Source organism: Falco naumanni, chromosome 3 (assembly GCF_017639655.2).
Source record: "Falco naumanni isolate bFalNau1 chromosome 3, bFalNau1.pat, whole genome shotgun sequence".
Classification (NCBI taxonomy): domain Eukaryota; kingdom Metazoa; phylum Chordata; class Aves; order Falconiformes; family Falconidae; genus Falco; species Falco naumanni.
The window spans coordinates 70799261-70826698 of NC_054056.1; the positions used below are offsets into that span (position 1 = coordinate 70799261).

The 27438-nt window shown below is 39.0% G+C and overlaps 1 protein-coding gene and 1 long non-coding RNA gene across 7 annotated transcripts in view; one reads left to right on the plus strand and one right to left on the minus strand.

Annotated features, from left to right (window-relative positions):
- Positions 1–27438, plus strand: part of SPIDR (scaffold protein involved in DNA repair) — a 209100-nt gene that overhangs the window by 173248 nt on the left and 8414 nt on the right. For 3 of the 4 annotated variants that reach the window (XM_040585563.1, XM_040585565.1, XM_040585566.1), the window contains exons 11-16: positions 5630–5788; positions 15443–15530; positions 17846–17989; positions 18084–18143; positions 21716–21914; positions 22936–23088. In XM_040585563.1, the coding sequence (XP_040441497.1) occupies positions 5630–5788; positions 15443–15530; positions 17846–17989; positions 18084–18143; positions 21716–21914; positions 22936–23088 (803 nt within the window). The remainder of the gene's footprint in view (positions 1–5629; positions 5789–15442; positions 15531–17845; positions 17990–18083; positions 18144–21715; positions 21915–22935; positions 23089–27438) is intronic. The other variant, XM_040585564.1, reaches the window with a different exon arrangement.
- LOC121084259 overlaps positions 5795–27438 on the minus strand; it is a 29499-nt gene continuing 7855 nt past the window's right edge. For 2 of the 3 annotated variants that reach the window (XR_005826669.1, XR_005826667.1), the window contains exon 5: positions 21819–21901. This is a non-coding gene — a long non-coding RNA (uncharacterized LOC121084259). Of the gene's footprint in view, positions 8602–9426; positions 9481–21818; positions 21902–27438 lie in introns of those variants that run through there. The other variant, XR_005826668.1, reaches the window with a different exon arrangement.

The following is a 27438-nucleotide window of genomic DNA, read 5'->3' on the forward strand; positions in this document are numbered from 1 at the left end:
TTCAAACGAGAGCACCAGCCTGGGTGCTCTTAGAAACGTCTGTACTTGGAGTGAGTTATGACCAGAATTCTTTGAGTTTGGCATTCCCCTTATAAACTGGAAGCAGCGGTGCTTGTGTTTTCCTCTGTATCTGTGTTCCTCTGGAGCGTATGCATAGAAGGGGCTATGTTAATAGTTATAGTCTATAGTTAATAGTCATAATAGTTAATTTTTATCTGTATCGTTCAATCCATAGTTATGCCCTGTAGAGCTTCACTTACTAGTTAGCGACAGCAAATGGCATGGATTTTAAGCAGAAAGCTCTGAATCTTGTGTCTCCCTAAAGAAGGCTATAGCGGCTATGTGCTTTTCTAAAGGGAGCGCGAAGCAGTGCATGATCTGGTGAATACAGTGCTTTTAATTGGAAAATCTTGCTACTGTTACGAGGGGTTGGGGGACACGGATGGTTGTTCCTGTGTATTTAGACCTGTGCTCTGAGCTTCGATTTTTCAGAGGTGATACGGGTATGGTGAATGCAAGGAGTGCATAAGGTGGGGATAAATTAAATCCCAGTAGGGTGGTGTCCTGCAGGTTAGGATTTGAATCTGAGCCATATTAGCAGGAGTTAATCAGCTCCACCTTGAGACTTGACCAGACAAGTTACTGAATTGGAGTTGTGTAGGTAGTGTTGTGCCTCTGGTGATTAAGGAAGAGGGGGGTTTTGTTTATGTGTGTTTATGTGCGTGTGCTTTATGCCTCTGCTAGGACCACACCTCAAAGAGATAAGAAGTCCTTCTGACAAACAAAGGAGCAGCAGCTGTCTCTCGGATGGCTAAGATAAAGAATGAGCAAATATCAGAGCTAATACAATTCAATTTTCAGGCATTTCCCCATTCCCCCCTTTCCGTCCCTTCCAGAGAAAAAGTAACTAATGAAGTCCCTGCTGAGCACTGTGAAGGTGGTGGCATCTGCCTGTCTTGCTCCTCATGCTGTGCTGTGTAGCTTAGCTATGTATGGAGAAGAGCTGCTGTGGGCCACATGGTTGTCCTCTTACCCCAGGGTAAAATTTGTTAGTTAAGATCTGTTCATGACAAGTTTCTGTTGTTTGTTTTCACAAGATTCAGTAAAGGCAATCCCTGCATCATCAGTCAGTTCTGGCCTCTGTGGGCTCTCGTCTCTGCAGGCAGATCTTTTTCTTATTCTTTCCCACTAGCCGCTGAGGAGGCTGGAGGTGACTGAAGCTGAAGAATGTTTTTGTTGCTTTACCTCTCCAGAAAGCCAGCTGCCCAGTACAAGGCAGCAGTATGGAGAAGTATTATTTGTCTTGCATAAAAAAGTAATAGGAAAAGAAGGCTTTGCACTTTACCCATAAGGAGTGACTGACTAGGAGAAGGGCATGGCAGACTAATCCTGTAATCCTCTCCAGATTTCTACTAGGAGACATTTTGTCCTAAAGATCAGCAGAGTCATAGAAATAATGCAAAGTAATCAGTCTCATCTTCCCCCAGCCCCCATCGTTGCTCCTGGCTATTAGCAAATTAACAAAATTTTCCCAAGCTTTTGGATGAGACTTACTCTGTCATTACTTAAAAAAAAAAAGGGAGGGAAGAAGAAAAAAAAACAGACTAATCTGTGCCTCACTTCTTATCATTCCCTATCTTCTCCCCCTTTGTTATTACCAATGAGTCATACTTCACCTTTCCCTTAGTCTGCATCTCCCACATTCCCTGCCACCCCTCACTCCTGAAGTGAAGTCTCTGCTTCTTTGCATGAGAAATTTCAGTTTCCAAAACCGCATTTTAAATTCAGGTCTCATTTTTGTCCCAAAAATAAAGATGGCCCTTATTTCCTCCTTACCTGAGCACTGCTGATAACAATGGAGATGTTGCCCTCCTTTTTAACAGTTCATTATTGACAAGGCATTGGTAAAGGTATATTTAAGCTGATTAACTGATTCAATACAAATGTCCCATTTTATGGAAGAAAAAGTATTTGTGACAGATGTGCACGAACCATAAATGCTGAATTCCTGGGGGCAGATACTCATTTTGGATTTGCAGTTTGTATCATAATTTAGATGTGGGTTTTCATCGTGGTAGTGAGCTTCAAAGTGGGGAAAAATCGTGGGACAAACTGTTGCTTTAATCACAGTTAGACTTGCTGCTAAAACTTAAATTGCAAGGACATTTGCTGCAATGTGAGAGCAACCCTGTAACATGGGAAAATAATACAAAAGCACTTTTCTGGGAATAAAGTGAAATCAAGGAAAAAACTGGCGCTGGTGAAGAAGTTAAGGCCATGAATCAAGAGCCTCTGAAAGCAGCTGAACTACCATTAGTGATGCTAACAGTGTGTGCAAAATATGACAGAACAGAACCATTTTCAAAGAACGTGAGAGTATTTCTCAAAATGCATTGTTCAGCTGATTTCATGATAGTCATTAAGTAGGAAAATCAGTTGTCACTCATCATTAAATACCTATAGCAATACCTACTGAATTAGTGCAAAGCAGATCAAATGATGTTGAGAATATTTCAAGCTTTTGTCATCATTCATTCATACTGTTTTAAAAGCGTGCTGAAACAGGGAATGTGTTTGTGAAGTTCTCTTCATAGCTTTAGTTTGGGATAATCCTCATCTTTTAGTTTGAAATTGAGCATCTGAAGGTTATCTCTGAAAGTCTGTCTTTCATTTTAAATGCATACTGCAGAGAAATCTCGACTACCTTTTAGGAACTAGGAACAAGTGTAGTATAGTGGATGTCTGCTCACTTGTACAGTCCCAAGAGATCAGAAGTACTTGGAGTCTGATGCAATCGGTTCTGATACTCTGTGCGTCTTCATGATGCCAATAATCGTGAGCATGTTACTAGTGTGAATGGGAACATTAGTAGTATCAGCCTCAAGTTACACAGTTTTTCCTCTACTTTTGTATATCGAACTTGGTCGTAGGATGACCATTCTGCCATCATGTGATCTGGGATGTTGTGCTTCATACACTAGGCAGCTGGAGTGGGAGCTTCAGCCTCCAAATCCCGCCTGGAAAATATATCCTTGTCTAGAAGTAGTACTCCATGCAAATAGGACTTTACTTTTACTGAGTTAAGTTTCAAAGAGCTGATATGATGATGATGATGATTTGGCTACAGTATTTTTTTGGTCAGATCAGTTTCCTATCTTTGCCATTTATGCTGCCACCACAAAGGGATGGAAATAGGTGGCTCAGGGATGTGGGGAGCTGAATGTCCAATGTCTGACAGCAGCTGCCTCTTTGCTTGGCTTAAAAGGACTGGGAAAATGCACTTTTAGTGACTGATGTCTTCTGCACCAACCAAGCTACTTTTATTTGGGCAATTAACATGTCCCAGAGGACTTACTATGAGCCTGGTGCCAGCTAGTCTGAGAGTTACTTGCATTCAGTTGTATCTCACTGAAGATATGAGAAATTCCAGTGATCAGTTAAGAGACTGCTGAGCTGATCAGATCTGAGACACTAACTTGGTTGGCCCTTGCTTGCTCCAAGATACAGAGGCCTAATTTTTCACAATTAACAGTCAATGAATGTTTTGTTAACATAGGCAAAACTGTTTGCTTTGTTTTTCCTGTTCCCCTCAATCTGATTTTCAGGAATGTGCAGAGCATATTAGCTCTGGTTTTCCAAACAAAACAATAGCATGAGAAGTTTCAGTCAAATCAGTTAAAACTTGTGAGAGTCCTTAACCAATTGCAAGGTCCTAACATGGAAAGTGGCAGGCAGCTGTGGCTTTTCTGCTGCTGGGCTGTCATGTTCATCAGTCTTTGTTGAGTTGGAGGTGATATTGTGGTATGAATCCAGAAGGCACCTCGTGGATTATTTTACACGCAGAATGAAGAGTAATAGAGTTGTTGAAGACCCAGGTTTGTATTGTTAGGACAGTCATCCGCTTCCTAGGCTGGGAACACCACTTACCCCAGAGGTGAGGGTATGTACCCTTCCAAACTACAAATCACAACGTTTGGTTTCCTCCTGTTTGTCATTTCTGAGGGTAGAAGCAGCCTTTTGTGGCTCTAATGGACTGCTTAACCTTGACAGGCTGTGGAGGAATTGTGGAGCATTATGGAGGAAAATGCCTAAGCTTTCTTTGCCTGGTGAAGACTCTGTTTGTGTGGGACCCTTGTAGCTAGAGATACGGGGAAAATGTGGGAGCCTCCATTTGTATTCAATACTACCACCCCCTGCTCCTCAAAAACATCACGAGAATCTGAAAAATGAGGACTCTCAGCTGGTGCTCGCACAGCTGCTGATGTCTGGAAGGCTTTGAGGTTATATCATATGTTGAATACAGCCCTCTTAAGGGTGTAAACCAAAGTTACACAGTTCCTAGTGAACAAGGAAATTGTGATTAATGGTATTCCATGTGCTTAAGTTTCCCTGTGAAGAAAATACATGGATTTCTTCCAGAGAAATATAGGAGCTCATTTCATTTAAAATGGGTTTTATAAAGATATAATGGCTACTGTTGAATGCTTTCAGGATGCATAATATATGATCTGCTCCAAGAGCAGTTTGGAATCAGCTTGCTGTGAGCAATGGTGCTGCTCTCGAGAAGGTAGTTTTGGCACATACCTTTGAAATAAACTGAATTCCACTACCTAGTGCAACCCTGAGTTTTATTTAGAAATAAAGATTTGTGTACTACCCTCACAGGTACTTTTTGTCTCCCTTTGAAAAGTTTCCATGCTTAACTGTCTCTTTCTGGGGCAGTTAAACCAATGTTGTAGACAGCAGCCTCCTCCTTCGAGCACTGCATGACTCATGCTATCGTGGCTGCTCATCTCAGGTGCAGAATCTTGTGAAATGCATTTTTGACTGTGTCAAAATTTGACATAAATGTATGACATCCACTGATTTTGCCTTACCTGCTATGACAGTAGTGTCTTCTTGAAATGCCAGCAGATTGGTTAAGCAATACTTCCCAGCCCTACAGCCCTACTTCCATAGATTACTTTAATCAAATTGTTTGTTTAGCAGGTTCTTTTATTACCTTCTTAAAATAGTTCCTCTGGCCTTCTTCGTACCCAGTATTGAATATACTAATCAGCAGTTTCATATTGTTTTGTTCTGGGTTTTTTTAAAGAAAAATTTACATTTAAACCTTTTTATGCATCCTCAGGACTCAAAAGTTATAGAAAATGTAATGCTTGCTTTGCCAGTTTCAGTGTTGGTGATTATTACTTGTGAAATATGTTGCTTTGTTTACTTCTAAATAGAATTTTTATAGTTATACACACACACACCTAGCTTTGCACCATTGCCCTGTCTGCATTGCAGAATTCACCTCAAGCAAGGCACAAACTCAACCTTCTTTCTTTTTAAGTAGACAAACCACATAGGGCATAGCAGTTAATGTAGCTAATCCCCAGTGCAAGCTCTTTATGCTTTTTTTCACTCATGCTTCTCTATTTCGTGGCCCTGTTACCTCCTGAAAATGATACATGAGAAAACCTTTAATGATGGCTGGTTTTGTTTATTGATACATTGTTTGGTAGTAATTCTACAGATACTGTAGAGAATAAACCCTGTACTGAAGCTTGTAATATAATCTCCAGAAATTTGCTAACTGGTTTCTTTACGAACAGAAGCCAGTGAGTAACAGAGGAATGTTTTGCAGGTTATGCCTCCTTGTCCAGGACGCCTATGGAATGTTCAGTGAAGTGCAGTTGCAGTCCCTGAGTTCTGCGGATGACGTTGAGCAGTATTGCAGGAGATGGGAAGGAAAATTCTGCTGCTTAGCTGGAATGAAAATTTTGCAAAGAACTACGAGAGGAAGGTGAGATCAATTAATGGGAGAATGTATTGTATGCTCTGGCAGGCAGAGGTGATCTGCCTTTTTATTTATTTCTGTGACCAATAGTCTTTGGAAAAACTGAATCAGGCTTTGTTCAGTTAAGTGTCCTCATTGCCATTTTTGGGGCATGCAATAGTACTTGGGCCGACCATGCTCCAAAATGAGCATAAGCAAGCTATACAGAGTTAGCAGAGAAAGGAATAGAGAAGAATTACCATATGCAGCATTTCATAAATATGAGTGTTTTCTTCCTCCTCAGTAGAGTCAAAGACTTAAAAAACATTTGTTCGCCTCCCTTTAATTGCAGAACTGCTTACTACAGTGCGTTTTTCTGCAGTGCTGCCCAGTATGGGTTGAAGTTTCAAGCATAGACTTTCCGTCAGTATATGATAACTTAATTAAGTCTGTATGGTTTTGGAAGTGCAGTTTAAGTTTCTTTAAAAAAAAAATTAAAATCTTGCAAATCGTAAGAATGTCCACAAACAAATAAGAATGTCCACAGGTTTATAGAAGAAATCCCCCCAGATAAGTAACAAATTGACTTATGGTACCACTCAGATTTTGCTTATTTTGTGATTCCTTTTACATTCTTTGAATAAAATAAAATACCTTTAATCAAGAAAAAAAGTATTAACTAGATCAAGTATCTTATGTAGTATCTTTCTAAGGAAAGTGGTACAGTGTTCACATGGGGACCTATGTAAACATAACTAGATTGGTTCAATTCTCAACATAATTTATTTGTACAAGCATCCAATCTAGATAAGCCTTTGCTGTTGGAATGGCTATGATATTTCTGCTGACGCTTTTTTTTTTTTTCTGTTGAAAAATGCTGTTTCATCAAAACCAGAATGTTTCATGGAAACATTATCTATTTTGGAGACAATTTTGTTGGGAAGATTTTTTCAGGTCCAGAGGGAGTGAATATTCTCTCTCACATTCTCATTTCATGAAAACTTTCAGAAAGTCTCATTTTTGTTTCATATTGGAACAAAAACAATTTTCAAAGCCTTGAAATGTTTAGCAAAATGGAATTATTGTTTTCCAGCCAACCCTATTCAGTGTGCTTTTCTTTTTATGTACTCGCAGTGTTAATTTTCAGATCCTTTGGATTTCAAGCCTACTTGCATTTTTATGGATCTTTAATAACAAACACGTCTTTTTATTTAATTATTTTATTGGCCTTTTTTTCAAGTTACATTTTTTCCAAACAAATTAAATAATGGCTTTGGAATTCTGGATACAAATGAAGTTTTACAACTGGCTGCTGGTGTTTCCAGTCCTCTGCCCAGCTAATAAGAGACAGACTTTTTCTAATGTAAATTCTGTTTCAAAGCAGCAGTAACTTACTTCTGGCTATTCTGAGGGCGATTAGAAGACACACTGCTGAAAATGCTGGTGGCTCAGCTGGAGCTGTGCTGGTGGTAACCCTGCTAGGAAACATTAAAAGAAAAAGGCTAGTGTAGCTTCAGGGACAGTGCAGTGGTTAAAACGTGATTTCATTGTACAAGATGGGTGGGTGGGGGAATTGTTCAGGGATTTATTTTTTTCTTAATTGTTTCAGCCTAAGTTCTGCTTTATAACTTGTTATTACTTTTAAGTGTTGGGACACGTTTTGTGTCATTCTAGGTGTGATGGAAACCACAGCAAAGCCGTAGTTGAAATGAATATAAGGGAGTACTTATTCACACAGAGCATAATTAGACTGTAGAACTCGTTGCCACTGGATAAATGGGTTTCCAGAGCCAGTGGTATGTCCAAGCATATGATGGGATATGCCTGTGAGTGCCCAACCTTGGCTTGCAACACATGTGAATAAGAACTATGTGGTCTGCCCTGCAAGAAAGACTGCTGTTTTTTGGGAGTTGTTTTTGTTTGGGTTTTTTTGAGAACGCCAATTCCTTTTTGGAAGGAGATGGCTTTTAAACTGTTTGTTTCCTGGAGTCTGACAGTGGCTTTTAAAATGGATAAAAGGGAATAAAATGTAGGAAATACGAGGGAAAAGTCATTACTTTTTTTTTGTGCCTTTGAAGCACATGATGTGGAGAAAGCCAGGAATGGCTAATAAGATCCCATATGTGCATGTTGTCCCACAGTCACATGGACTGTAATCTCGCTTACACTGAGCGCTTCCTCAGTCCCACTGTGAGACAAAAGAGATTTTCCTTTAACAGATACAAGAGGTTCTCAAGTTTTTTGCATCAATGGACCACTGTTACTGTTCCAAAATTTTTCCAGGCCATCATCCATCCTCACCATCAAGTGTTTAATTTAAAGTACTATTTCACAACATTCCAGTAAATCAATTTTCAAAATCGCTATTTCATTTTGAATTTTAGGACTAAAAACCCAATATAGGATATTTTACATCCAGGCAAAACCCTGGCTGTAAACCTGACTTGACCTGTGGAATGAACCTGTACTGTAAGATGTGCTAAAGAAACTAAACTCATTTCTTCTTCTAATAAGAAAACACTGTGTTCCAAAAGAAAAGTACACAACCATGGTCTGTCTTGACTAAGATTAACCCTGCAAAAAATTAGAATTACAGTAATCTTGCATTGAGAAGAACACTTAATGTTGAGCATCGGTTTTGAATACCGGTGAGCTTTATCAGGTACTAGGGTCTCGCACTAGGTCATTTGAAGGTCTTCCGTTGATTTGGGTGGTTTTCAGAGCAGGTCCCGTACCCTACGTAAAGTGTACTCCCCAAAACCATTCCTGCAAGAGCTCCTCCCCTTTGCAGTCCAGCAGAGGAAGCGGTGTTCCCCTTTGCAGTCCAGTTTCTGGCCATCCTGTAATACAGATGGGCATGTCTGAGCCATGGCAAAGTTGCCATGGCTTGTTCAGCGTCTTACTTCCAGCAGTTCTTCTAGTCTGTTCATGAGGCTGTTGGATAAGGTAGGAACCAGTGTTGTAGCAGCTGAATTAACAGCAGGTATGTGGTTCAGTATTTGTTTCTTGATACCTCTTCCCTTCACCCCCTCATTCATACTTGTCTCTGAGCCTTTTCTACAACCGTTCCCTGAACTGCCTGCTTAGTATCAGCAAAAAAGAGAGATGTGGTTTAAAAAGAGAAAACTGAAAAATGTTCATTGATCTGCCACTGGTGGTGTTGGCTCCTTTGAGGTTCTCTCTCTCATCCTCCCACTACCTCATGTGTCAGTCTTATAAATTCAGCCCCTTGAGAAAGAGGAAGTGAGATTTTGACCATGGACTGCTAGAGGCAGGAATTTTCGTTAAGGGTCTGTGTGCAGTACAGTTAACATGTACACCCACCCACCCACCCCCATTTTGATAGATCCCAGGCATGTTTCAGGTCTGTCCAGTATAACCAGTAACTAAATAGATGCAATTAGATGCAGGGACTGAGCACTCACTGAAATGTTTCAGGAGTAAATAACCTATAAATTGTCATAGTCTGCTGCTTCCTACCAGAAATTAATTTCAATGAGCTGGGATAAACTTTGTAGTTAGAGATTTGTCTTTCTCGACAAAAATAGTAGTTTTACTTTTTTAGCCCTCACTGGAGTTCCACACAGAATAATAATTTGGATTTTGTCTTTCCACCTGATTTGCCAAGCACTGAGTTGATTTACTGCTGAGTACGGGAGACCTACCTGCTGCTTCTCTTTATGCTTTCTTGTAAGGTAGAAGTATGAAGAGTTTCAATTCTGCAGAACAGAAAGATGACATGAATTTAGAAATGGAGGAGGGAGGAAGAAGTGTTTTTAACTTAATCTGTAATTAATGCAGGGTGTCAGTATATATTTTGTCCCTAAATTGAAAAAATGCTTAACAAGTTTCAAAAAAAGATTTAACTGTTGCATGGATAATGCTAAAATCCACACTTAAGCTGGATGGGGTGAACCACTTTGAGGATACATCAATTACTTACCAGCTTTGGCACGTGACCCAACCTTTAATTTGTGGCAGGTTGTCCTACCTGTTGCGTTTTCCTCTGAGGCAAGTAGACTGAATATTGAGTTCATCAACCAGTGTAATGTTTCTCTGAGAAATGTATGCATTTTCAAATGAGGTTGGCTTTTGTTGTTGGTCATTTAAAACTTTCAAATGGTAGACACTGAAATGTGAAATCTCCCCGTAGTGTTGGTGACTATTGTGCCTGAGGGTTTCCTTACTTTTTTTACTTTTTATTGAAGCCACATACTTTTCTGGTCTCTCTCTCTCTCCCTTTTCCTCCACTCTTCACCGTACGCTTCTTCTTCTTTTCGCTTTACATTCAGAAGAGGTGACCACCTCTAACTGCTGTACAAGAAAGTGTCTCAACTGCTGGACGTTGACAGGAAATGTAGTAGTAAGAACTCTCCGCAAAGCAAGGAAGTCATAACTTCCTTCCTTTGGTTTTCCCTCCTCCATAAAGACTGCCATGTAAAAGAACCACCCACATCTCTGAGGTTTTGAGGTCCTGAAACACTTCAGTAATAGCTGTGGTTAAAAGTTGGGTTTCATTTAAAGCATAATTTCAGTAATCGTGTCAAAGTTTTGAATATTTGCATTACTTTTTAATTATTTTTGATGGCTGCTTAGATATCAGAAGTTAACTTTTTCCCCACAGTTTTCTCCTCTCTAGCAAGCATGGGCTGTTGCTTCTACCGTCAGCGCTTCTGTCATTAATCTGTTTAGTAACCAGCACTGGCGAATAACATAGGCATATCCATATAAATCAAAAGTACTTTTATATTATAATTTCAGTGCTTTGATGTAGTATGTGTAATTTCTAATGTACTATAGAAAATTGAGTTATTGAAGTACGTAAATAAATTATGCAACAAAATAATTTCTTATATCTAAGCAAAACTTAGGGGAAAAAAGGCCAGCAACCCTTCCTCCCTGTTTGTATTTTGGCTGAGATGCTGGTTTAGTAGGCTCAGATTTTTACTATGTGATTTTGTTGCTTTTACTAATCAAGTCTGAGAAAATACAGTGTTGCATAGCTTGTGCACTGCAAGATCTTACTAGGTCAATTAAAGGGAGAGCTAGCCTGCAGTATCAGCTTTATATTTTGATTGCTTGTCATCTGATAGTTGAAGCTTATGCAGTCTAGGTGATCATTACCAAATTTCTTTTTAGTGTGGAGCAAGGCAACGTTTCACAGGCGGCTATGAATTGCTTTCTGTTTTGAGTTCTTAATAATTGACTCTGATACTGCCAAAAGAAAACAGTTTCATTTTAGACTAAAATTGGGAGAGTAGAAGAGGAGGAAACAGAGAAGTGCCAGGTCCTGAGTCCCTGGAGCAAAGCTGTGGAAGACATCGGAGGAGAATCCTAGCATCTTCCTTCCTGTCCCCTACTGTAAAACTTAAGTAGTTTTTCTTCTTTTCCTAGTTATGGCCATAACTGCTTTCTTCTGCTTTCTTTGATGTTGCTGATATTTTCTCCATGGAGTAATTTTCAGCTGAACCTGTGGTATGATTATTAACATTGAAAAATCTCCCAAACTATAAGCTGTAACATTAAAAGTTGAGTCAGGCATGTCACACACAAACTTCTTGGACCAGAACTGTAGATGAAACTTCATGCTTGTGGGAGAAATAAATAAAATTTTCTTATCAAGTTATGAAACAAGTTGTCAAGTTAGAGTCAGTGAAATACAGTTTTGAAAAAATGAAAATTTGAAGATTTTTTATTTTTGTAGTATAGCTTGTAGTATGAAATGAAGGAAATTTCCACAGGATGAGAGTAGATGTGCTGATTTATCACTTTACTAGGTGTCTAAATGCAATTAAAACAGCGTTTCTTTTTATTTGTATGTTTTTATCAAAAAGCATAGAGCAAGCATGTACATCTATGGCTGTATGCCATTTGACTTTGCAGTGAAGGGCAAAACAGGCAAGGGAGGTTAGAAGCAGAAGGTGGCTTTTGTCTCCTGCTGAGCTGTGGAAACTAAGGAAGGTGGTTAAACGAGCACATGAAAGCAGCTACTTCTGGACAGGGCAGCACAGTAATCATCTACAGCAAGCACTGTGGGGAGGAAAAAGGAAATGCTGTTTTATTAGTATCACTTGCTATCTTTCAGTAATTTTTCTATGGAGTAGTTTAAGATGATTTGTTGAATAGGTCAAGATTAATTTCTGGCTGTGTTGCACATATATTTTGCATTTTCTCAGCCATGTGTTTAGCCTGGCTTACTGTATTAAATCTTTAAAATTCTCTTGACTGCTGTCCGGGTACACAGCAGACAGTTTGCATTTATGGGTACAGGGGAAAGATGTACCAAATTTCTGCAAGGAAAGTTTAAGTTGAAAGGGATGCCTTTTGAGCACATTGGATAACAAAAATAATGAAGGACACTAAAAAGAATTATTTTGCATATTATATGCATACACACAAATATAAAAGTATCATTATATATAAGCGAAGCTTGAAGATGTGGGTTTATAGAAGAGTACCTGTACATAGAGGACTGCCTGTGGCAAGTCCATACTTCTATGGTAGTCTGTACTGTAACACTCCATTGGAGTTACTGGTGATCGTACTGTGTTGGTGATAAACTAAATATAGTATGGGATGAAAAGATTTTTACCAAACATAGATTTCAGTCTGGCATGGAAAGTACAGGGTTGACTTAGAATCTGATAGATGATTTCTGTCTTTCTCCCGGTATGGATTCAGTCTTTTTTTCTTATTTCAAGGAAAAGTTATAGAAAACTGTAATAGAGTCCTTGTTTCTGAAGTAAAAAAAAAAAATGTTATTCAAATACTTTACATGTTCTTTTTTTTTTAATCCTTGAGCCTGTTTCTTCTCACTTCTTACTCTACTTTTCCTTTTCTAGAAGTCTTTCCTTTCATGACTTTTTAAGTGACTAGTAGTAACACTTGCAGAGCAGAATTTTGTAGTTTTGATTTTGTCTTCCATAGCCAGAGAGGCTCTTTGTGCACATGGGAGCTAATCATATCCCTTCACTGTAGCGCAGAGCCAGCTGTTCATCTCTTGCCCTGACTCTATAGCTGAAGAAGGATACACATGTTGGATAAAATACACCCATTGTTCAAGTCAGATTGAAGTGGGATTTGAGTGTTGCTTGGCCAATAAAGAGAATGAATTTTATTCTTTCTGTCAGGATAGTGATTTTCTGTGGAGCAGGACACAATGTCTTGCCATTTCTCCACTGTCATTTCCCCGCTCCCCACTCCCCAATTCCCCTTCTGCTAAATCAAAGTCCTTAAGTGTAACAAGAGAGTTCCCTTTCTCGGAGGCATATGAATGGGAGGAAGAGGGGAGCTCCTCACCAGGGACACTGACTGATACAGTGACAGCTTCAGGAGAGAACATCCCCTGTGGTAGACAAGGTTCCTGGCAGGATGTGATTTGGAACTTGCAAATCCTTCAGGTGGCAAACGTCCCTGCCCTCTGCCTGCCTGGTGTCAAAGGAGAGGATGGGGCTGAGATATTCAGGAGACACTCTCCACTCAGTCCTGCTCCTCTGCCCTGTTTGTAAACAAATACTGTCATTTACTAATAATTAAGTGCTCCTAGTTCAAGCAGTAGATGACCTTCTCCAAAAGGACACAAGTAATAGAAGAAAATGTACTGTATTCATTAGATATTCTGGTATGGAGTAGCAAGCTGGAAGAGAGCTAAAGGGACAACTTCATGTCCCTTGGGAAAACATAAAATACAGATGAAGGATTAATGTAAGGTCTGTGTGAGATGTGATTATATCTTTACTGCAACAACATAGCTTAGTTGCTCCGAGTTGATAAATATGCAGTCTCTGTACACACACATACACGCGGTTTGTGGTACATTCGTATCTGTGCTTTGCCCTTGCCCTCAGTGCTGCGTGTGGTGTGAGGAAGGCCACTTGTGTAACTGCCTGAGTTGTACAGCAGGCTATCCTCTCTTTTTGTAACCCTCCTTTTTCATGTCCCAGTTAGCAAGGCCAGTTTGTTCTTGTGGGCATTCGCCCTCCTGTGACTGTAGAGAGGGTATCATTCTGCATGAGCCAGAAAAGCTACCTCGATCAGGGATTCGAGAAGTGGTCAATTGCTGTAAAGTCTCTTTAATACCCCAGAAGTGTTGCTTTCTATGTTGTAATGTTCTCATTGTTAAAAACAAAACGCACAAAAAAAAACCCAAAACCCTAACCTCTGAGCTCAGCCTTCTCCTTTTACAGACTCGGCAATGATGCCGTATAAGTCAGGAAGTTAATTTCTGTAAAAGAGCAGCACATTGGTGCTTCTGGTCTGTTCATTAGTGTGGACGACACAACTACAGGTAGCAACATCATTTTTTTAATCTGCCAGCCTGTTACCTGACTTGTGAACCACAAGCTTTATTCCTGAAGATCCACTCTGACATTTACATCCATAAAACTTCTTACAGTGCCGGTCCAAAGGCACCACTGTTAACGCTGAATCATAGATGATATCCGGAGCTTTATGAACAAACACGTCAAGTTCACTGCCTATAGATACCCAAAGTCTAAGCACTTAAGGATCCGGAGGAGGAGTAGGGAAATACAGAAATAAGTGAGCTTAAGCAGAAGTCAGCTAAAAGCAGAACTTTAGAAGGACAGTTTCCGTGACCACTTGAAGAGAAGCAACATATTGCAACGTGCTTCAGCCCTGTACCAGAGTACGCCATTTCCTTCTGAACAGTTGAGTTTAGAAGCTAACATTTTTTTTAGCAAGGTTTGGACTTAATTTTTTAGAGTTGTTTCAGAAATAGCAGCTTGTTTAATTGGAGGAACAGGCAACTTGGTCTTGGAGGCAGTGTGGGGTTAAAATCCAGATCTCTGTGCTTCAACTGCAAAGAACAGAGAATTAGGACAAGATAACTGGGAGCTCTAACTGAAAAATGCATGCCTCTTCAAGTTGATTATCTGTAGCTATTTCCCCTCCCTCGGCTGTTTTCTTGGTCTCTCCCTCCGATGTTCCTGCCTGTCCAGCAAGGATGCCATACCAACTGACAAGGCAGCCACTGAAGTGCTGCAAATTACGGCTTTGCTTGCTAAAGCTAAAGAGCCTGCAGTGATTTACCTTAATATATGCTGGGCTGTTAATTTTATGTTTGTTTCTAAATTAAAAGTGGGAAACTTGCAAAATCAATACATAGAAATAGTAACTAAATGAGCAGCTGTGTAGGAATGAGACAGTCCTCTGCACATGTACTTAAGATAGCAAAATCTTGCCTGTTTCTCTGTGTCTGATAATTACAGACTTTCCTGAAAGCAGTTACACTCAGCTGTTAGAGAAAAGCAAGAAATGAAAATATTAGAAGCCTTTTTTTATAAATCTCTCAGTTTAAATAGCAAACAGTTATTTTGTAAAAGAAGTTGTACGGCTATTTGTGTCCTTCCCAAGCTAGCATTTACATTTACACCAGTTTCCCTGAATTTTAACATGTAGCAGTCTGTTCATGGCAAAGGATTAAATACGACTTGCCTGTCATTGAATGTGATACATCCCTTCCCTCCCCCTCTACCCTGCAGCAGAAATGATGGAGATTTAATTAGACTAAATCAAAACCAGCTTCCAGAAAACAAATATGATTTAAAATTGTTTTCATAATCATGCAATGGTTTTTATTATATTTCTGAATGAATCTTTTTAATGTAATGTATAACACTGGAAAACATTTTAAACCTGATTTTATTGGTCTTTTTGAAGGGCATTAGGACTTTTTAGTCTGATAGACAGCCTGTGGCCTCCAGTAGTGCCTGTGAAAGTTCCTGGACAAAGTCAAGACTCTGAAATGGTAAGTCTTGTTATTATGGAAATGAACTTTTTCACTCACAATTACTATTTTTGTTGGTAGTGTAATTGCGTTTACTTTGGAAATCAGATCCTCTCCCTCTCTTTAGCTACTGAGTTTTGTTTTGCTGGTTCTAACAACCTCCTAGGCTAACCTGAAGCCCCCTGAATCAGCAGCATCTTTCAAAATGATGGAGTTAGCCCCTTATTAGTCCTCTAGAGCTGGAATGGTAGGATGTCCAGACAAATTATTCCTTTCCTCTCCTTGCAGGAGGAAAGACATACTAGGTAGCATGGAGCCAGCTGAGAAATCTATATACAAGGATATTCACTTATTCTTTTGAAGCAGTTTTCAGCCTTAGATTTGAAAGCACTTTTCTGAAGATTAAATTCTGTGAAAACAGACTGACAGCTGGAATCAGGTCTCTTACTAGTTAGGACGACTTTGACTGTCTCATGTGAAGACAGTCAAAGGATGAACACAAAAATAATCTACTAAAAAGTAATGATTGTTGCTGTAATATTAGAGGGTGAGGAGGTTTTAAGATAAATTTAAAGTATGTTACTGTATATTTGTAAACCTAAAATTGCGTCTTTGATTTTCCTTTAATTAACTTTTGTATTTGAAAAGGAGTTCTGTCATACCAACTGTTATTTTGTTAATACAACATCACTTGCACGTAGGCAAGTGCTTTTGCTGCCTTGCAGTTCTTGTATAGGCTGTTCTTTGAGGGAGAATTTTGTGGTGTTAAAAATTTGTGTTAGAGCCTAGGGGAGACGATCAGGATGCAAGTTCTAGAAAAGAAGAAAAACCTGGACATAAACATGTTTCAAAAGCAGGGGACATTAAAGGTGGATATTACTAGTTATTTCTAAAGTCTGAGAATCTTTTCTCTGAAATGTAGAGTGTTCTTTGCATTGTGCAGGGGTTTATGTAGAAGAATAAAAGGTTCAGAATTTGCTTATATATAAAACCAAGACTGAAATCTGTTCTTTCCTTAACTCTCCCTTTCATCTAGACATTTTGGAAGTCTCAGAGGAATGGATTGTTTTTTGCATTAAAATACCTTGGACAACAGAATGGCAATATCCACGGATGGAGCAAAGCTCTTAAATATTGTTTAGCATTGTTATGACTCTCATTTGTTATTCATTTTCTCTATTTTATTAGCAATCTAAAAATGTAGAAAATTTTCCATAATCATGGAATTTACATTTCTGTCATGGGTTTGAAATACTAACTCATTCCACAGATGATCACGGCTTGCATTCTACACCTGCAGATTTTCAACTGAGTGGAGTTTTTTTCAGTTGAGATACATTTTTTCTTGACACAAACAATATAGTTTTATGCGCAGCTTTATGGAAGCAGCTTTATACATAGGTATATAAATAATTCTGCCAGCATACTGATAATGTTGTTGGGAAGAAATCTGTGGAACTGATTGCTTTTGAACCATATGTATGTTTAGATATCTTCTTTAGTGCTGTCAGAGGCAAACAGAATTTGGGTATCACCTTCTTTTGCTTTTTTTTGTTTTTGTGCTTATGCAGATTTTTTTTTAATGGGTGGGCAGCTGTCTTTAATAGATTCATATTTCTTTTATTAAATTAAATGCTTTATTAACAATAAACATCACTAGAAGAATATTTTACCATATCTGCAATGAAAATTATTTTCTAGCATTGCCTTTCTGGCTTGGGACCTCTTTAAGTGATGATTGATAAAGTTGTTACATCATGGTACTTTTTAAGGGGAAAGAAATATCTGGCATAACACAAAGAGAGCAGTTCTTGTAGCTGTTGCGTTCCTGTTCTTCATTATCTCCTTGTGCTGTCCTGGATTTAATTTGGCAGCTTTAAAAGTTCGCCAGCTGTTTACTATCACAAAAACCCACCCACATGCAAAAGTCCCCAAATCTCAGAAAAGTTACAGATGTAAAAAAAAAAAATATTATCAGGGCACTCCTACCAGATAATTAAAAAAAAAAATTATGCAAAAATACCAACAAGCACCTTGAAATAGTCGCTGTGTTTGCCAAGTGTGCCAAATCATGAGATGTTTTTGTTATGAGGATCAATGTCGATTATGGAAAGAATGATACACACAAGCTGATTTCACTTACAACTTGTGAATGTCTGTTTATTAACTCGGCTTCTACTTCAGAGAGTCGTTGCTATTAACCATATAATTTTGTTTCCCCAGCCCTCTTAAAATGTAAATTGTGTGGTTCATTCGGTTATTGTTGTAAAACCCGACTGGCCAAATTGAAGTGCCTTTTTTAAAGTCACATTTCTTTTTTCTTACTTTTTTTATAGATGACAACTAATCTTCCTCCTCCCAGCTTCTGTTATATTCTTACTGTTCGGTCTGGTGAAATACATGTGGAAGTGGATGAGGAAGAACAGATTTCTAATTTGTACCAGCCACCAGCTGTTCGTGGTCTAAAGGAAATTCTTCAGGTACTCTGCTTTACAAGTCAGATAACAAATACTTTGTACCAGTGGATTTCTGGTATCATGTTTGTCTCATTCCCTGTTTTTGTACCCTTTTCAGATCGATGGTTGTAATGTACGATGTAGCTTTTGGGCACAAGTGCTGTATCTAAGGCTGCAGGTAATATTTTCACTTCACAATGAATTCAACATAAAATCAACATGTTTATGTGAAGAAGCCAGCATTTATCTTGTTTAGGGGAAAACCCAATAAACCCTTCCTGGATTATCTCCAAGAGTTGTGTGCGCAGAATTATCAGCAGGTCTAAAATGTGCGTGAATGGGTAAAATGAACTACATCTCCAGTTTCAGTATCATCCAGTCTAAAAAGTGAATTATTTCTGAATAAATTGCCAGAGATAATATTGCACCCCGGTAAGGGAGCTTGCAGGATGTTAGTTGAGACTTGGTGTATAGCTAAATGCTACCCTTAGATATATAGCTAAAAGTTCCCAGTCAATTGAGTGACTGGGGATAGAATTTAACAGATGACGGTTATATAAAAATACAGTTTTGCTCTTTGCTTGCAAGTGTGTGGACTGTTTTTGTTGACTTCAATAGAAACCCCTCAGGCAAATTTGGCTTTTATGGTCCAGTTAGTAGGAAGGAGGAACTCTTAGGTAAATACATCTGCCATCCATACTACACTGGAAAACTTATGATTTATTTATTTGTTTCTGAATGATGCTACAATTTTCTTTCAAAATGTTGCTAAGTTTCTCAGTAGTTAAAGGAATGTTTTGTTGCTGATTTATTTATTTTTTCCTGGCGACTGGATCCTCAGTACAGCCAGCACTGGATTCTGGTTGAGAATAATTTGCAATTGTCCATCAGCTCCACAAGAAATAAAGTGTGAATCAAAGCATATGAACCAAAGACAAAGAAATTCCAGAACAGCCAGTAAAATAGCTGGAGATGCTTCCCACCAGTGTGAGGCATAAATTTAATTTAGGTCTTGCCCTTTTGCTTCAAAAGCCAATGAGTTATGATTTGATTTTTAGGCAGGGAGTACTTTTAACTCCCAAGTTGAGGCATATCTCTTGTGTTTTCTCCATTGTAAGTGAGAATTTAAGAGAACATTTGCAAACATGAGCTAAGGGCTAGCTTGATGGGGTCTGTAGAGTGCTAGTAGAAAGATGGACACATATTCTATTTCCGAGAAACCTGTTCTTTTAAAAAATAAAATTACAGACTAGTGGTATTCTAGCCAAACATTTTTGTATTCAGAAGTGTCTGTATCTGAGATGCTGTGGGTCATCAGTATTCTTGCACTTCATCACTAAATTAGGGAAAAGATGAAGCATGCAGGAACAGATGTGATTTTGAAGAATGGAAGCTTGTCTAGCAGAAGAAAAGGTTTATGATTTCTTCTTGCTTCTAGGAGGTTTATTAGCTGTTTTTGTAATGGCTATTCACATACTGAACTGTAAGCATTAAATTTTCATAAGTGCACAACATGAGTGCTCATAAATTTTTTGAAAGTAATGTTGGAAAAGTAATAGAAGATATTCTTCTTATGAATAACTTCTGGATAACTGCTGGATAGCACTTCTGGATAACTGCTTTAGGAATGTAAAGGTATTTACCTGCTGTTAGCATATTGCTTGCCTAGTCCTCCCAGAAGAAGGTCATGAACAGCAGCTTGTTTACTGCAGTTGCCTTTGCCAAGAGGACATAGCCTTCCCATAATAAGTGAGGAAGGGTCTATAGCTTAGTTTAGTTTGCAGATTTATTATTATTAGATAGGCTGCTATGTGAGCTAATTCAAATGTACTTTAAAAACTAACATTTATTCTACATAGCTCCAGCATTCTGAGATACTTCATTTGTGTGAAGGAGGAATGGAAATATGCTTTTATTATTACTCAGAATCTGTACTGTGGTACAGAAGGAGTATGAGGAAATATATTCCATCTGTGGTTAAGGAGCTGTCCTTCCTTATAACTCAATCCTGCTGCTATTTGTCTGTTGTGTCCTCTCTGTTCAGAACAAATTGTCACACATAGCAAGATGATGATTTTATACTAACTTGTGATTTTTGCTGTTGTTATTATTTACTTTTTGGACGATTCTTCTGAAAGCCAGTTTTTAATGTGTTAGTAATTCTCATGGGACAGCTGTAAAAATTCTATCTTTGAAGCTGACCTAATGCTATCTACACAGAGGAGGTACTCGAGTGTATGTAGTTCCTAGGCAAAGAAACAATGTCAGTGCAATAGGCAGCATATATTGTATTAAGACATAATTGTAATATCCGAGTTGTGAATTTTCCCAGTCATTATTTATAATTACTGCATTTCCCCTAATTACTGCTAGCATGAACAAAAAAGCTAATGTTAGTGTGGTTAACGGTTTCAAGGTCTGAATTCAACTGAAGACAAAACGTTGGGGTTGTCATTGCGTTACCTTATGCTGGAGACATGCAACTTTGAGAATAAATTACTTATGTGATACGTGTATCTCCAGTCATTGTAGTATTTCATTTTCATTTAAATGTTTGAAGTATGATTTTTCAAGCGGCAGGCTAATTAAAAATAATAACAAAATCTTTTTAAATTAAAAAAGTAATTTAATCTTAGTTAAATTTTCTAAAATATTACAATCTTAAAATATACAATTTATGCTTGAACTGGTAAATGTGTAATATGCTTTGTTATTAAACCCATTTTTTTAAAGCATGGGAAAATTCACATACACAGATATATTATAAAAGCTGTATTAAAAAAAAAAAAGAAGAAGAAACGCATGAATCATCACATGGTAACTCATCTGATTTTGTTAGATACCCTGGGATCAGCAGTGATGTGTATGTAATGTCTGCCTAGTCCATCTTGTTCATCATCCCAGTGTGAAAAATTTAAATAACACTACTGATTTTGTGATAATTATTTTCAGATACAAAGGCTGAGATGAAATGCAGGTATTTTGGTTGTGACTTCAGTAGTTGTGAGATATCTTTATTTAGTCACACCATAATATTTTTATACTTGGGCAGAAAACTTACATTGTCATTGTGGATTCATCTGTCTCCTACTTACAAATTACCTACTTCCTTATTTCTATGCATCTTTCAAATGTTCAGCTGAAAGAAAAACCTCCAGCTTTGTAACTTGCAGTAGCTATTGGTCAAGGACTGGACAGTAGCTATTAACCAGAGACTGGTGCTCTTGGGAATCAGATAACAGTACATGGAAAATCTGCTCACATAGCCATAATATTAGTAGTATATTTATATTTAGCCCTTTTTTTTAAGGCAAAAATCATGTAAGTCTGTGTTCATAAAAACATCCAATTAGCTTTATATATATACATATATAAAATATGTATGATATAAATATATAATATGTAGTATATATAGGTTTGGGGGTTTTTAATAAAATATGTTTTCAAATCCCTTGTACAGTCCAAGTGAGTTATGATAAAGTGTGATGGCTGATAGAGATGAAGTCAAGATTCCAGAGGGTCGACCTCGTAAAGTTAATTTAAGGTAGAAATGTTTGAATCTGCAGTAAGGAATAATGAAAAATTCCAATAAAGCTTTGATTCATTATCCTGTACAAGCCCCAAATGTAATAATTTCTGTCAGTTTTATTAGTTATTTAATTAGGAGGATGTTATTTTAGTCTTTTCTTCTAGTAAAAATTAGCAACTGCATTCCAATTTTGTATTTTCTTTTTCTTTTTTAAATCATAGACAAAACACAGTGTTCCTATAAATCAAAGAGAGATTTTGTTATTTGTGACTGACTCCACATTGCAAAATGTGGTTCACATGATTCCAAAAGTTGTTGCTGTGTCAGTTGCTGCATCGTGTGCTCTCAGTATGGAAGTCACAGAAGCCCTCAGCGTTGTCTCGCAACTTGTCTTCTTCAGGGATGCGCTGTGGGGAAATGGTAAGCTTTACACGTGCTTTTGAAGCAGTTGGAATGGAACTGAAATAGCATCCTAATCTCTGACACTGCAATATGTGACCTACAGAGACTTATGTTCTCAGATAAAGATGAGACGTTGCAAATTTGGGATGAGAAATTTGAAAGGGGTTGCAATTAGAGCTTTCATATAAGTTTTTTTTTTAATGTTTTTGGCTTGATCTAAAAAGCAAATGAGAAATTCCATGATCTCGCCATATGTCCACCACTATTACTGTCAGTCTTCGCTGCTGACTGTTGAATCTAATGACCAGGGTCAATCAAGTTTGCTAGCTGACAGAAGACTCAAAAAATCATAAGAAACTTGGTGTCACTTATTTTGATATTCTTGCAGAAACTTGTTTTATTGACCTTTACCTCTAAAAGAAGCAAAAGAGACTTGTGTGTCCCTAGATACAGAAATTTTGCTGTACCATCTTAGCTGTGAGCCTTCACCACTACACAGTAATCGCTGTTTTTTTGCGGTTCAGGTATGATTCCCTAGGGTGCCTGCATAGATAGTTTGCATCTCACACCTTCAGTCACTTCCAAAATTTAAGTGGACTGGAAGCACCAAGCTGTGTAAACGGCTGTGTGTCCTGAAGCAAAAATCTCTGTTTTCAAGAATAAAGTATTGCACCTACCTACTCTTTGTAATATTTGAAACAAAGTAAGGCTGACTGAAAGGGGTGCCCAAGCTTATTACCAGGGAAGAGATGGTAACGTGTTTGCCAGGAGCGTGCTGCAACATAGTCTGGGTGGAATCAGACTCTCTTCTGCCATGTTTGAATTTTTGAAGCATTTTTTTCCCTGGGAGCTGCAAAGTGTAATGAGAACATGATGCATGTATCACTGAAGGCAAAATATTTTGTCATTGAGAAAACCTGATGGATTCTATTTATCTGTTTAGTAGCTGGCAGAGATTGTTGTCTTTATTGGCTGTGACAATTAACATGGTCACCTTTTTCCTTCTTACCGTACTGAGTTAAAATGTCTTTGTTGGCAGGTAGGATTATTTGTGTTGAACGTACTGTTCTCTTATTACAAAAGCCTCTTTTGTACTCGGCTGCTGGCGCTGACCTCAGTGAGCTGACTGGCCCTGTCAGACTCGATGAGCTGGATTCTACAACACAGGCCAACTCCATTTGTGCTGTAAAAGGTTTGTATGGCCTTTTCTGAAATGAATGCAGTTAATTATTTGTGCTCACTTTAATCTTTTATGTCTTCGTATTGATTTCTTGCATGAACAGCATGGAGGGATAAAAAAGCACAGTATTGCTGTGGGTCATTAGGGTATTTAAGTTTTTATACTTCTTTGTGGGCTCTGTTTGCCTTTTGCTGGCCAAGCTCTGCTCCCACACACTCATACCTCAGAATAAATGTTTGATGCACAGTCTGGTTTATTATATTCCTTCCTTTGCTGCCTTCTTTCAGGAGCCTTCTGTTCACACCAGCCTTGTTGATGTTGGCAACAATAAAGTATACCAGTATTTTTTAGGCAGATGGATAAGATATGTTAGCCAGATCCTGAATGGTAGGGGCTAGTGTCTGATTTCCCTAGAGCTTTGCTGCAGTGGGGCAATTTAATATTTCACCATAGTCATCTAGCTTAACTTGGCCAATATTTGCTCACCAGCCACTTTGGATCATAGTTTTGTCTAGTGTTTCAGTCCTACCACTAACCATGCAGAAACATTTCTTACAGTGTATTTTCTAACATTTCCTAATCATGCAGAAACATTTCCTACTGTGTATTTTCTAATACACAGTCCGAGCCAGCTTCTTAAACCTCCCAGTTGTAGAGTGCCTATAGGGAAAAGTCCTTAAAAGCCCAATAACTCTTGGCTTTTAAAGACAGTTTCCTTCTTTAATTTAACTCTTATGATTCTGGTAGCCCTTGTAGAAAATTCTTGATCCTGTTTTACATTTACACCTTCAAGTGATTCACTGGAGCGTTTGAAATTAGTTTTAAAATAATAGCAAATAATGGTTACAAATCAACGCTTCCAGCTATAACGTGATGCACTGAAAAAGCAGTCTGAAGCCACACGAAGCTGTTACTAAACATACCTCCTCTTATGGTAGAGCCACAACTTAGCGTAAATGAGCACGTTGCAGTGACAAATCTTGAACTTTAACACTGCATGATGAAAAACAAGCACAACTAGAGGCACTTCACTCAAAGCCTTGGTTGTTATCTACATCTCGAATTGATATTGTGAGTTACTTGAAAAATATTTCTGTCACTGGGTGTGAAATATGTTTTAGGTTTTTTTTTTTAACCTCTCCAGTAGTTATGCTAAGAATTATCACTTCTCTGCTGTTAATTTTATAACTAAGTATGAGAAGTTCCTGTCTTCTTTTGTTCCTTTGACAGCGTGCATAGCAGGATAAAGCAAACATTTCTCTGTTCTTTCTTTTTCCAGCAGAGCAAAGAAAATACACCTTTGTGATGTATTATGTAAACAAGTACTTACTTTACACACATGGGAGGTGTCACGCTTTCCTGTATTACAGATGGACGAATGACAAAAGGGGGAATTAATCCTACAACCTTGTCTTGCTTAATCTGAAATTTGTCCAGGGTAGCTGTTAACCAGTATGTTCCCACACCTTGGTACCAACATAGAATATAATGTATCTTCTTTGTACCTATGCTAGTGCTATATATAGATGATAACTATCACTTTATTTAATATTATTATTTAATAGCATTTAAGATACATATCTACTGTTTTGGATTTTGGTTAGTTATTGCCTACATCTGTCTTCTGAAGAAGGGAAACTAATGGCATTAAGCCTACTTTGTTGGTGGGAGAATATGTATTTGATGTAAGGAGTAACCCATGAAGGAAAATTTATCATCTCTAAAATTCACTTACTGTCTCTGTCTGTTAACTCAGAGAATTACTAGTCCGGCTTTCAATAAGAAGCAGTATTACCTCCTTCGTTCTTTTTCTCGGTGCCCTCCTTTCACTTCCTGTGTTTTTGGTCACCTACATATGCCATACGTAGGCATCCTCTCACCTAACACTTACAGAGGCTGCAAAGGCTTTACTCTACCCCTTCTTGAAGTAGTGCTCCTTTCTGCTCCTTACAGTCATGGCTGCTTCTCCTGGCTCTCAGGGATTTGGCAGGGTCAATCTCCCCAGAAGAACTTCTTTTTAACCAGCGAAAAATGCAGGTAGTCATTCAGGTTTCCTCAGATATGGTGATCGGTCACAGCATCAGAGCCTCCAGGAGTGCTGGGACTGGGGGGGCACAGGCCATGCTCCCTGCCGGATTCTAGGTAGATAGTCATTTTTTGGAAGATGTATAAATAAGATGAGTTAGGCTGGGAGGAACCTCTGAAGTTCCTCCAGTCCAAACTCCTCCTCAAGAGCTGGGCCCTGGGCAACCTGGCACAAGTCTATAGCTGGCCCAGCTTTGAGCAGGAGTTTAGACTGGAGGAACATCAGAGTTTCCTTCCCCATCAAAAAAGGACAATGTTGCAGTCCAAGCAGATCCTCTGAGTTTGTCAGATATCCTTGTTTAAGGGAGGTCCTGTCATAAGCAGCTCTGGGATGGAGTGTGTTGCTCTTCAACAGATGAGTGAAAACCTGTGGTTGCTTTCTACTGGAAAGTTTATTATTCTTTTAAAGACGAGTCTGTGGTTCTCACCTGTGAGCTTAGGGTTAATAGATTAATTTTCCTATCGCTATGCATTACAAAGTAATTTCTAACCTTTTTGCTGTATAGTAGCAATCAGGATGGCTTAAATGTTGGCAGTTCATACTCCACAGAACTGTTTCTCCTCTTAACCATGCTTATGAGCAAATTCTAGTTAGTCCATACTACATATGTTATATGGGAATTTTACTTGACTAATGATATTTGCCTAGTATATGACTCACCATCAATGATTGAATTTTGACGCTGGATTTTTTTCATATTTAAGCCCTGACTCAGGGGTGGGTTTTTTTCCAGTTTCCTTTTTCCCAGTGTGAACAAAATGGGGTCAATCAGCATACCTAACTCTCTCTTTTTGATTGAGCTTTTCCCTCTCCCATCCCATCAGGGTAACTGATAGGAAAAAAATAAATGCACATTCATTTTTTGAACATTTCAACCAGAGTGTTACTTTTAATCCTCAGCCCTTCTTTGCATTCCTCACCAGAGACCTGGTTTTCCAAGTGTTGTCCTATTATCAGTCTCTTCTTAATGCTGCCAGCCACAACCCATTAAAATAGACTGGAGGTAAAAATGGAATTTTGGCTGTGTGCATTTCCATTTAAAAGAAGGATCTTGGGAAAATATCCAAAAGGGTTGTGAACATTAAGCAAAATCTAGAGTCTTGACAAAGATGTGCAGCAGTTCAGCAGCTTAAACTTGAGAAAACACTTTGTATGCAGGATGCACAAGACTGTCACTGGTTCATTAGACCTGTTGCTGCTTTGAGTTGTTCCAATTTCAGTGATCTCTGGTGGTTTTCTGAAGGGAACTCTATGTTGTCATCAAAATAAACCTCTCCACTAGAGCGGTAATCTCATCAGTATGATCCTGATCCATTTTCTTCAAATGTACTTGCATTATTTGTGCACTTGCATCCTACAGTTGCAATATGGCACAAAACTAGGGGGGAGTTAAAAGGCTTAGCGAGAAACAGATCTGTCAGAAAAGGGGATTTTCTTTTTTTTTTTTAGTTATTTTTTAACAAAGAAGGAAACATCAGATAACTAGTTGGTAGCTTTTCTTTTCCAGGAACAAGAATCATAGAATCATAGAATCATTTAGGTTGGAAAAGACCTGTAAGACTGAGTCCCAACTGTTAACCTAGCACTGCCAAGTCCACCACTAAACCATGGCCCTTAGCACCGTATCAACATGTCTTTTAAGTACCGCCCAAGGAGGTTACCCGCCGGGGATGGTGACTCCCTGGGCAGCCTGTTCTGATGCTTGACAACCCTTTCGGTGAAGAAATTTTTCCTGATACGCAATTTAAACCTCCCCTGGTGCAACTTGAGGCTGTTTCCTCATGCATTGTCGCTTGTTCTGTGGGAGAAGATACTGACCCCCACGCGGCTACAACCTCCTGTGAGGGAGCTGCAGAGAGCAATGAGGTCTCCCTCAGCCTCCTCCTCTCGAGGCTAAACAACCCCAGTTCCCTCAGCTGCTCCTCATAAGCCTTGTGCTCCAGCCCCGCTGCCCTTCCCTGGACACGCTCCAGCCCCTCAGTGTCCCCCTCGCAGTGAGGGGCCCAAACCTGAACACAGTGTTCGAGGGGCGGCCTCACCAGTGCCCCGTGCAGGGGGACGGTCACTGCCCCGGTCCTGCTGGCCACACTGGTTCTGACACAAGCCAGGGGGCTGTTGGCCTTCTCGGCCCCCTGGGCACACTGCTGGCACATCCAGCTGACTGTCCACCAGCACCCCCAGGCCCTTTCCCACCAGGCACTTCCCAGCCCCCTGCCCCAGCCTGTGGCGCTGCCTGGGGCTGGTGTGACCCAAGTGCAGGACCCGGCACTGGGCCT